Source organism: Pan troglodytes, chromosome 18 (genome assembly GCF_028858775.2).
Source record: "Pan troglodytes isolate AG18354 chromosome 18, NHGRI_mPanTro3-v2.0_pri, whole genome shotgun sequence".
Lineage (NCBI taxonomy): Eukaryota > Metazoa > Chordata > Mammalia > Primates > Hominidae > Pan > Pan troglodytes.
In genome coordinates, this window is record NC_072416.2 from 73,729,972 (window position 1) to 73,741,277 (window position 11,306).

At 49.2% G+C, this 11,306-nt stretch overlaps 1 protein-coding gene across 12 annotated transcripts in view; it reads right to left on the reverse strand.

Annotated features, from left to right (window-relative positions):
- Positions 1-6,871, reverse strand: part of ADAT1 (adenosine deaminase tRNA specific 1) — a 31,195-nt gene extending 24,324 nt beyond the window's left edge. For 2 of the 12 annotated variants that reach the window (XM_016930201.4, XM_063797443.1), the window contains exons 1-4: positions 5,177-6,817; positions 2,448-2,637; positions 2,083-2,151; positions 411-465 (exon numbers count right to left, since the gene is read on the reverse strand). In XM_016930201.4, the coding sequence (XP_016785690.2) occupies positions 411-465; positions 2,083-2,151; positions 2,448-2,616 (293 nt within the window). In that variant the 5' untranslated portion in view covers positions 2,617-2,637; positions 5,177-6,817. Of the gene's footprint in view, positions 1-410; positions 524-2,082; positions 2,152-2,447; positions 2,638-5,056 lie in introns of all 12 variants that reach the window. The other 10 variants (XM_063797444.1, XM_063797447.1, XM_063797445.1 and 7 more) reach the window with 8 other exon arrangements.
- Positions 6,872-11,306: the final 4,435 nt, after the last annotated feature.

Genomic DNA, 11,306 nt, shown 5'->3' on the forward strand with positions numbered 1-11,306 from the left:
TAATATCATCCGTATTACCTAGGAGCTTATTAGAAATGTAAATTCTGGGCGAGGCACGGTGGCTCACACCTGTAATCCCAGCACTTTGAGAGGCTGAGGCGTGTGGATAATGAGGTCAGGAGTTTAAAACCAGCCTGGCCAGCATGGTGAAACCCCATCTCTATTAAAAACACAAAAAATTAGTTGAGCATGGTGGCACGGGCCTGTAGTCTCAGCTACTTGGGAGGCTGAGGCAGGAGAATTGCTTGAACCCAGCAGGCGGAGGATGCAGTGAGCTGAGATCATGCCACTGCACTCCAGCCTGGGCAACAGAGCAAGACTCCGTCTCCAGAAAAAAAAAAAAAAAGAAAGTAAATTCCGGGACTCCCACCCCAGTCCTGCTGAACCATACTCTGGAGATGTGGCTTTACCTTTGGAAACTCCTTCTGGCTATGACCTCAGCATGGCTATCATTGAGGATATCTCCTGCGGCAAAGATAGGACACCAGGTGAAGACATATGGAAGCTGGAGAGGGTCTGGTTCCTAGAAGCAGAACACAGCAGTCCCACCAGCACCCAGGATGGCCATGTAGCTCCTGGAGAGCTTTGCCAGAAGGTACCACAATCATGAATAACAATGCATCAGGTGCAGGGTTTCTCAACCCAGCACTGTAGACATTTTGGGCCAGAAAATTTTTTGTTGTGGGGGGTCTATTCCATACATACACTGTAGACTGTTTATTAGTAGTATTCCTGGCCTCTACCCGTGAGATGACACTAGCACCCCTCCCTCAGTTGTGACAACTAAAAATGTCTCTAGACATTGCGAAATGTCCCCTGGAGTGCAAATCACCCCCAGTTGAGAAAGATTAATTTATAGAAAAACCTCATTCGGAGAACAAGGGTCTAGATCTTTTGTACAGAAGTATCCTACTTGTGCTCATGGTGGTACAATTCCATCTAATCCAATCCACAGTGATACTGGAACAGGTTCCTCATATACAGGAGGTTAAGGCAAGGAGAATGGTAGAAGCCAACTCAAAGAGGAACCTGCTAGCTAGAAGAGGTAAAGACCCCAGATCTCGGCCAGGGACGCAATGGCTCATGCCTGTAATCCCAGCACTTTGGGAGGCCAAGGCAGGAGGATAGCTTGAGGCTGGGAGTTTGAGACCAGCCTGGCTAACACAGTGAGACCAAATCTCTACAAAATAAAAATGAAAAAAATTAGCTGCACATAGGTGTGCATAGCTGTGCACACCTGTAGTCCAGCTACTCAGGAAGCTGAAGTGGGAGGATCACTTGAGCCCAGGAGTTCAAGGCTGCAGTGAGCTATGATAGTACCACCGTACTTCAGTGAGACCCTGTCTCTTAAAAAAAAAAAACCAACGAAACAGACAAATAAAAACCCCCAGATCTCTAAGGAATTTTCATATTCTTGTTGAGGCCCAAAGCTTCCTGTCATTCAAGATTGCTTACCAGGTGCGGTGGCTCACACCTTTAATCCCAGCACTTTGGGAGGCCAATGTGGGCAGATCACCTGAGGTCAGGAGTTCAAGACTAGCTTGGCCAGCATGGTGAAACCCCGTCTCTACAAAAATACAAAAATTAGCTGGGCGTGATGGTGGGTGCCTGCTGAGGCAGGAGAATCGCTTAAACCCAGGAAGGGGAGGTTGCAGAGCAGTGAATCGAGATTGCACCATTGCACTCCAGCCTGGGTGACAGAGCGAGACTCCGAGTCAAAAAAAGAAAAAAGATTGCTTTCTTGGGCTTCAGAAGCCACTCAAGCTGCATCCTCTACCTGCTATAGAGCCCCAAAGCCTTCCAGACCTAATGTGGAATAGCAAAACCCAGGGACTCTGTGGTTTGAGCATGAAAATACTGGTTAACTTTCAGTTATTCGGAAAGCATGTTCCTAGAGGCCTCCGCTTTGATGGTGGATTTCCATTCTCCAAGTGAGTACTGTCCTTCCAACTGGACTGATAGTCAGTAGGAAACAAATGCCATGCAACTCAACTGACATGGCCCTTCTTCCCTGACAAGGAGAGTAAAACATGGACACTGGTTTCAAGCTAAATCTTTGTTTAGATTCCCACCCGTGCTTACCGTTCTTCCTCATTTTGGACTGGCCTATGCATTTTGTTCCTGTTCCCATTGATACAACTTCCTTTGTCACTGTGGGAAAAAAACAAATCGTGTGAGTTCTGAGAAACGGAATGTTCCCCGGTGTTCAGGTGTGATCAGCCTGCACACTCCTCCAGGGGATTCCCAGAGGCCCACTCAACCAAGGTCTGCGGTTCCAGCATGGCGGTCTCCCGCCATCAGAGGTACTGCGTCACCTAGCAGAGGACAAGCACACATGCCTAACATCGTAGTTCACACCCTATCCACGACTGTACCCGCACAGTACAGCAATGCATAATTTTACCATCTCTCACAGTGAGGAGCATGCCAAGAAGAAAAAGTCTCACCTTGCACCGGCTTATCAGGGGTGTCGCAGGCCTTGTCAGCTGGAGATTGTATCTTCACCACGGCTGCCAATAATGTCCACTCATGGTTTGGCTCAGGCTTCCCCTTCTTGGGCAGCCTGATCCCATAGTGTTCATAGCATAGCTGAGCAATCTCATCCGCGGTCCACATGGTCTGAGATGGTATTGAGACCTTGATCAAAAACCACAACCATCAGAAGTACGGAAAGGAGAACCAGTGCACGATGCTACAGCCTCTTATATCCGTGCTTCGAGTCTTTCAAATGGAGCAGACTGAGGTTTCCCTATCTGGAACTCTATGGATCATTTTCTTCTACTATCTCCCTGCCCCCTTTTCATCTTTAATGAAAGATCAAAGAAACTCCAAATTCTACCAATCCCCAAAATTATTGTTTCAAGTTTTTTTTAATGTTATATATCTGATACATTTCTAAGGAGTCTGTATCCTCTACTCAACATTAAAGGACATGAGAAGGAAATGTCCTCACTACTCCAATTTTCATTGGAAACGGCATGTAAAGGGTTGCAGACTCACTTGCTTTGGGCAGACCTTCACTGTATAAGGTTTATCTTTCTGGACAGATGTTCTTATCTGTCTTCTTTTTCCAGGCATTTTATTTTTCTCCTTTCCCCTACAGCAGAGTGTTTCTCTACCGCCCTCTAGTAAATCCCCACTGAAATGTTTCTCAGCAGTTAGGTGTTCTCATAGAGCTCTACCTAAGGGTGTGGGCTTTGGATTCACCCTTTCTGGGTTCTAATTTTGGCTTTGCCACAAATTAACTGTGATGCTGAATAGACTACTTAACCTTGCTGGGTCTGTTTCCTCATCTGTCAAAATAGTGATAATAATAGTATCTAACCTATTTAGATTATTGTGAAGATTAAATAATACTTAGGGTTACTGTGAGGGTTAAGTAAGTAATACTTATAAAAAGCAATTGCTACTATGTTGAGCATAATTAAGGTCAACTGTGATTACTATTACAAAAAATAACATTTGATGATTTTCCTGGTTAATTTGCCTTGAGCTACCTGGTGGTGGGGGTGAAAGGGGGAGGGCTGTAATGGGCATAGAAAGCCATGAATTAAAAAACCATCAAGCAGATCCCTCGGATACTTTGCAGGGAAATCTCTCTCTCTTGGCCCTATCAATGCTCACTAGGCACATCCTGATCTCATTTGGACTCAATTATACAAAAAGCTTCCCAGTAGAAGATGAGCTTGTGATAGACATAGCTAAGCACTGTAAAACCAAACTGAAGGCCGGGCGCGGTGGCTCACCTGAGGTCAGGAGTTCGAGGCCAGCCTGGCCAACGTGGTGAAACCCTGTCTCTACTGAAAATACAAAAAAATTAGCCGGGCGTGATGGCGCATGCCTGTAGTCCCAGCTACTCGGGAGGCTGAGGCAGGAGAATCGCTTGAACCTGGGAGGCGGAGGTCGCAATGAGCCGAGATTGTGCCACTGCACTCCAGGCTGGGTGACAGAGCGAGACTCCCTCTCAAAAAAACAAAAAAGGCTTTCCTGAGCTCCAGTGCATGCAGCTTTTGAAAGATGGTATTTTTTTGTTGTTGTTGTTTGTTTGTTTTTCTTTCTTTTTTTTTTTTCTTTTTTATGATCATTCTTGGGTGTTTCTCGCAGAGGGGGATTTGGCAGGGTCACAGGACAATAGTGGAGGGAAGGTCAGCAGATAAACAAGTGAACAAAGTTCTCTGGTTTTCCTAGGCAGAGGACCCTGCGGCCTTCTGCAGTGTTTGTGTCCCTGGGTACTTGAGATTAGGGAGTGGTGATGACTCTTAACGAACATGCCGCCTTCAGGCATCTGTTTAACAAAGCACATCTTGCACCGCCCTTAATCCATTCAACCCTGAGTGGATACAGCACATGTTTCAGAGAGCACAGGGTTGGGGGTAAGGTCACAGATCAACAGGATCCCAAGGCAGAAGAATTTTTCTTAGTACAGAACAAAATGAAAAGTCTCCCATGTCTACCTCTTTCTACACAGACACGGCAACCATCCGATTTCTCAATCTTTTCCCCACCTTTCCCCCCTTTCTATTCCACAAAACCGCCATTGTCCTCATGGCCCGTTCTCAATGAGCTGTTGAGTACACCTCCCAGATGGGGTGGAGGCCGGGCAGAGGAGCTCCTCACTTCCCAGTAGGGGCGGCCGGGCAGAAGCGCCCCTCACCTCCTGGACAGGGCGGCTGGCCGGGCAGGGGGCTGATCCCCCCACCTCCCTCCCGGACGGGGCGGCTGGCCAGGCGGGGGGCTGATCCCCCCACCTCCCTCCCGGACGGGGCGGCTGGCCGGGTGGGGGGCTGACCCCCCCACCTCCCTCCCGGATGGGGCGGCTGGCCGGGCGGGGGGCTGACCCCCCCACCTCCCTCCCGGACGGGGCGGCTGGCCGGGCAGAGGGGCTCCTCACTTCCCAGTAGGGGCGGCCGGGCAGAGGCACCCCTCGCCTCCCGGACGGGGCAGCTGGCCAGGCGGGGGGCTGACCCCCCCCACCTCCCTCCCGGACGAGGCGGCTGGCCGGGCAGAGGGGCTCCTCACATCCCAGTAGGGGCGGCCAGGCAGAGGCGCCCCTCACCTCCCGGACGGGGCGGCTGGCCGGGCGGGGGGCTGACCCCCCCACCTCCCTCCCGGACGAGGAGGGAGGACGCTCCTCACTTCTCAGACGGGGTGGCTGCCGGGCGGAGGGGCTCCTCACTTCTCAGACGGGGCGGTTGCCAGGCAGAGGGTCTCCTCACTTCTCAGACAGGGCGGCCGGGCAGAGACGCTCCTCACATCCCGGACGGGGCGGCAGGGCAGAGGTGCTCCCCACATCTCAGACGATGGGCGGCCGGGCAGAGACGCTCCTCACTTCCCAGATGTGATGGCGGCCGGGAAGAGGCGCTCCTCACTTCCTAGATGGGATGGCGGCCGGGCAGAGACGCTCCTCACTTCCTAGATGGGATGGCGGCCGGGCAGAGACGCTCCTCACTTTCCAGACTGGGCAGCCAGGCAGAGGGGCTCCTCACATCCCAGACGATGGGTGGTCAGGCGGAGACGCTCCTCACTTCCCAGACGGGGTGGCTGCCAGGCAGAGGCTGCAATCTCGGCACTTAGGGAGGCCAAGGCAGGCGGCTGGGAGGTGGTTGTAGCGAGCCGAGATCACGCCACTGCACTCCAGCCTGGGCGCCATTGAGCACTGAGTTAACGAGACTCCGTCTGCAATCCCGGCACCTCGGGAGGCAGAGGCTGGCGGATCACTCGCGGTTAGGAGCTGGAGACCAGCCCAGCCGACACCGAAAGATGGTATTGTTATGAATCCCCTGCAGCGCAACGTGCAGGCTCGCTACTGTAGTGAATGCTACTGGTAAATCAGACCACAGTGATTTAAAACAAAAATCTGCAGGAAGTGAGACCCTGTGACTTGAAAGTCAGAGGGCCAGGGCAAGCCTTGTCAAGAAAAGAAAGCATGAGATCCTAGAATCCTCGTTTGGAAAGGACTCACCTCTCATTTCTAGGGAGGCATCACAAGGCAGTATAGTTTATGAAGACCACCTGGCCATCGACCTGAAATTAAACCAGAGGTGCAATTCACAAACCTCGATAGGCAAGGCAGGTAGAAGTTGCCAGAAGAAACAGTGACTCTCTTTAAGATGAAGCAGCCCAGAACGGCATCATCTCACTCAGGTAGTGCGTCTGAATGAGCATGCACAATTGTTTAAACGAATAAATGTTTTGCTACACTGGGTCCATTATAATTCGAGCCTACACCCCCTCCTAGATCTTGAAAACTTGAAGAACTTCTTAGCTGAAAATAACAGCTCAGCTAAACAGGCATTTATTTGCCCACAAGACCGCATCTCTGAACAGTTTCAACAAGCTAAAAAACCTGACGTCCTTTCCAAAGAAAAAGAAGTCGGCTGCCAGGGGAGAAAAGGCTTCAGCGATGCTTGGAGGAAGGGACTCCTGCTTTACGCTGGCTCCCTTCCTAAACACTTCCGGAAGCAGAGCCCCTTCCCGGCCGCTGGAGAAGCCTGGGTGGGACCCCGAGTCGGCCAGTTACAGGATAGGAGGTGCCAGGCAAGGCACTGAAGCCATGCAGTGACAACAGCGTGAGCGCCTGATCCATTGGGTCCTGCGGCTGCCAGGCCAGAGGCCCCGCGCCCGCCCGCGGCAGGAGCTCTTCAGGCGCCGGCTGCTGACAGTTCAAGGCGTGGAGCGCCTTCCCACGTGAAACGCGTCCCGGAAGATACGATCCTCACAACCTCTTCCCTCAAAAACAGACTCGGCAAAGTTAGCCCGGATAAACCTGCCCCGTCGCCCCAGCGCCTCGCGGACGCTCCCCTCCCACCTTCAGGACACGCGCCTAGAAGAAAGCGAGCTTAATCCGCCGGTAAGGCGGACGTGACGTCACAAAGCGCCGGTTCCTTCCGGCTCCCGCTCCCAGAGGCGTGCAGGGCATGCCGGGCCTTGTAGTTTTTCGGGGGAGTCGGTGCCAGGGCCGAGATTCCCGCGCTTCAAGTCCCGCAGCCCTGGCTGCGTCTTAGAGAGGCGTGAAACCGGATGATGGGAGCCGCTTATTGGCTTAGATATGCCTTCAACTAGAATGACGTATCTTGCAGCACTCGGCTGAATTTTTTTCTTTTTCTTTTTTTTTTTGAGACGGAGTCTTGCTCTGTTGCTCAGGCTGGAGTGTAGACGCGCGATCTCGGCTCACTGCAACCTTCGCCTCCCGGTTCAAGCGATTCTCCTGACTATGCTGTATTTCTATCTGTAACATCACTGTCCAATAGATATATAATTCGAACCATATACGTAATTTAAAAATTTCCAGTAGCCTCATTAAAAAAGTCAAAATAGAAACAATCATATATATTTTATTTAACCCATACATCCCAAATAGTATTATTTCAACATATAATCAAAAAATTTTTTGAGATGGAGTCTCGCTTTGTCGCCCAGGCTGGAAGCGGCGCAATTTCGGCGCACTGCAACCTCCGCCTCCTGGCTTCAAGCGATTCTCCTGCCTCAGCCTCCCAAGTAGCTGGGATTACAGGCGCCCGCCATCACACCCGGCTAATTTTTGTTATTTTTAGTAGAGACGGGGTTTCGCCATGTTACCAGGCTGGTCTCGAACTCCTGACCTCAAGTGATCCGCCCGCCTCAACCTCCCAGAGTGCTGGGATTACAGGCGTGAGTCACGATGCCCGGGGTCTGTCTGTCTCTCTCTCTCATATATATATATATATATATATATATATATATATATATATATATTTTTTTTTTTTTTTTTTTTTTTTTTTTTTTTTTTTTGATACGGAGTCTCGCTCTGGCACCCAGGCTGGAGTACAGTGGCGCAATCTCTGCTCACTGCAAGCTCCGCCTCCCAGGTTCGCGCCATTCTCCTGCCTCAGCCTCCCGAGTAGCTGGGACTACAGGTGCCCGCCACCACGTCAGGCTAATTTTTGTATTTTTAGTAGATACGGGGTTTCACCATGTTAGCCAGGATGGTCTCGATCTCCTGACCTCGTGATCTGCCCGCCTCGGCCTCCCAAAGTGCTGGATTACAGGCGTGAGCCACCGCACCTGGCTGCCCAGTCTCAATATTTTAAAAAATACTTATGTTCTGTTCTGTTTTTAATGTGAAGTTTAAGAAATCTGGTGTGTGTTACACTTAGAATACATCCCAATTTGGATCAGCCACATTTCAGATGCTGGATAGTCACATGTGGCTAGTGGCTACTGTAGTACAGTACTACTACAGTGTAGTGGACAGAACAGGTCTAAAAACCTTTGGATTGCCGGGAATAAGTAATATAGCTGCCTGGATACTTCAGGGGCCTTTGTCACCCAGTAACTGAATGCCTCTATTACTAAAAATGAAAGAATTCATTTTTCTTTGCTACCCCTCAAAAATTTATGCAACTTGCTCAACCCCATCCTTCTCTCTAGTTCAAAGGAAATGGGACATGGCCCTCCTCCAAGGCCAAAGACTTTGCTCCTCATTCCTCTCCAATATCTTTAATCTGCAAGTGACTGCCTCTTCTGTCTTTTAAGAAATATTCCAGTGGGGGTAAGGGGTATCAAAGACCTTTTTCTAGGGTTCTTTATCTCAGGGATTGGTATTACTAGCAATCTAGTTGCGTAACTAAAAAGTGAGTCATGTTCCTTGTTATCTCCCTTCCCTTAATCCCCTCAGTGCAATCCATTACCAAGTCCTGTTGATCTTACTTCCTATCTCTTGAATCCATCCATTTCTCTCCACTTGCATGCCAATACGCTAGTAAAAGCCACTATCGTATTCCTCTTGGATTGCTACACTCATCTCTGAACTTCCACCTTTTCTTGCTTAACTCCAATTCATTTTCCACAGAGCAGCAAGACTAATCTTTTCAAACTGCAAATCTGGTGTCAGATTTGTGACTACTACACATTTACTGCTTAAATAATACTTCAGTGAATGACTTCTCAGTACTTTTTTTTTTTTTGAGATGGAGTCTCACTCTCTTGCCCAGGCTGTAACGCAGTGGCACAATCTTGGCTCACTGCAACCTCTGCCTCCCAGGTGCAAGCAATTCTACCTCAGCCTCCCCAGTAGCTGGGATTACAGGCATATGCCACAACACCGGGCTGATTTTTGTATTTTTAGTAGAGACGGGGTTTCACCCTGTTGGTCAGTCTGGTCTCAAACTCCAGACCTCAAGTGATCCGCCTGCCTTGACCTCCCAAAGTGCTGGGATTACAGGCGTGAGCCACCATGCCCGACTGGCTTCCCAGTACTCTTAAAAATACAGACAAAAATCCCATAGTAGTGCTCACAGTCCTGCATGGCCAGCCCCTTCCTGCCTCACCTGGTGCCATATTTCTTTGGGCTTCTATACTCTCACTGGTCTCCATGTCCCTTCCTACCACAGGGCTTTTGCACTTGTTGCCATACCATGGAAAGCCTTCTTCCCTTCAGATCTAATGTCCTCAGAGAAACCTCCTCTAACTAGGACCATGTTCATTATAGTTTCTCAACACCCCATGGACCTCTCCTTCAAACCGTTTACCTGAGCTGCCATTTTATACAATTTTGGAGGATGATTTATTACATATCTATTTTCTTTACAAGTGTAGATGCTTGATGAAGTTTGAGACCATGCCTGTTTCTGCTCACCCCAGCAAAGCAGTTAGCAAATTGTGAGCCTGCAACTGTTTGAAGAGAAATGGGGACTTTATGACCCTTCTGTCCCTTCTAGCTTTCACACTCTTGGTCATTTTTCCTGCCAACCCTCACATACAAGTTGTCTACTGCTGCCTCAGTTCCTTTCTATCCCTAGCCTCCTTAAGACCAGACAGCTGGCTTCTGCCTCCATCCTTCCATTAAACCACTTTGTAAAGTCACTCATGATATCATCAATCCTTATGGCCTTTTTCAATCGTCTGCATTGACAGTATTACCTGAAACCTAGTCCCTTACCTGGCCTTGACCTTCCACCACCTCCCTTGGTGAGATGATTATCTCCCGTTTTAGTTACCACTCCCTTTCTGAGGATGTGCCATCTGAAAATGTTTCTTCTGAAATGCCACCTGGTCACGTACTGCTTAAACACCAGCAGGGGTAGGGATGTTCCGCACTGCCTGAGGTAGTTCATTTAGGCAATTCTGAATGCTTAGGTTGTTTTACCAGCTACAGAAACAGAAACCTGCTCTGTGAAAGGAGACTGGCTGCTCCCAAACTGGGATGCTTGCAAAGGTTTTGCTGAGGTGCAGAAGGTAAAGTCTTCCGTCATGTGAAAAAAGGTCTTCCCAGCTGTCTCCGTGTCAGGAAACAGAGGCTCCACTTTCATGGCAGGCTCTCAGCCACACCCTTGTCACATTCTTAGCTCTATTGAATGGAGCTGAAAATAATGAGAAAACTTCAGATTCATTACTCAACATTCTGCTATTTCCATCTGGCTAACAGGCATGTCAAATTTAACATGTCCAAAACCAAACTTCCAACCTTCCCTCTGAAACCTGAACTTCCTGTTTTTCCCATCTCAGTAGAGGGCAACTTTCTTCCAGCTGTTCAGGTCCAAAACCTTGAAATCATTTTTGGCTTCTTTTTCTCACAACCCACATTCCCATCACCAAATTCTTCTGCCCTCAGGAACACAGGCAAAGTACAACCACTTGTAACCATTTCCACTGGTCCACACACGTCGCAGCCACTGCCTCCTCAGCCCATGGTGACTGCTCAGCTGGTTTCCCTTCGTTGCTCTTGTCCTCCACACAGAAACTAGAATAATCCTTGAAAAACACTCCTCTGCTCAAAATCCTTCCATGGTATCTCATTTCCCTCAGAAAACACATACTTTTCTGAGTGGCTTCCAGGGGCCTGCGTGATCTGGCCCCTCACTGACCTTCACTCATCCCTGTCCAGTCACACCAGACCCTCTGCCATTCCTCAAAAACATGGTCCTTTAGTCTGAATGGCCTTTTCCCACAGACCTCCCCAGCTCAGTCTCCAGACCTCTACTGAAATGCCCAGCAGAGGTCTTCCTGACCACCATAAAGTAGCACTGTTCCTTCCACCTCTAAAATAGCACCTCTGTCCCCTTACCCTGCTCCATTTTTCTTCTTAGTATATACCACCACCAGAAAGAACATGTATTTACTTGTTTTTTTGTTTGTCTACTTCTTCTCCCTACCCCAAAGAAAGAATACAATTTCCACAAAAGCAGGAACTTGGCTTTTGTTCACTGCTGTGTCCCCAATCTCTTAGAATAATGCCTGGCACAGGGCAGACATTAATACAAATTTGTTAAATGAATAAGATGGTAAAATCCTAAACATTCATTAGGCCAGAAGTCTGGGAAAAAAAG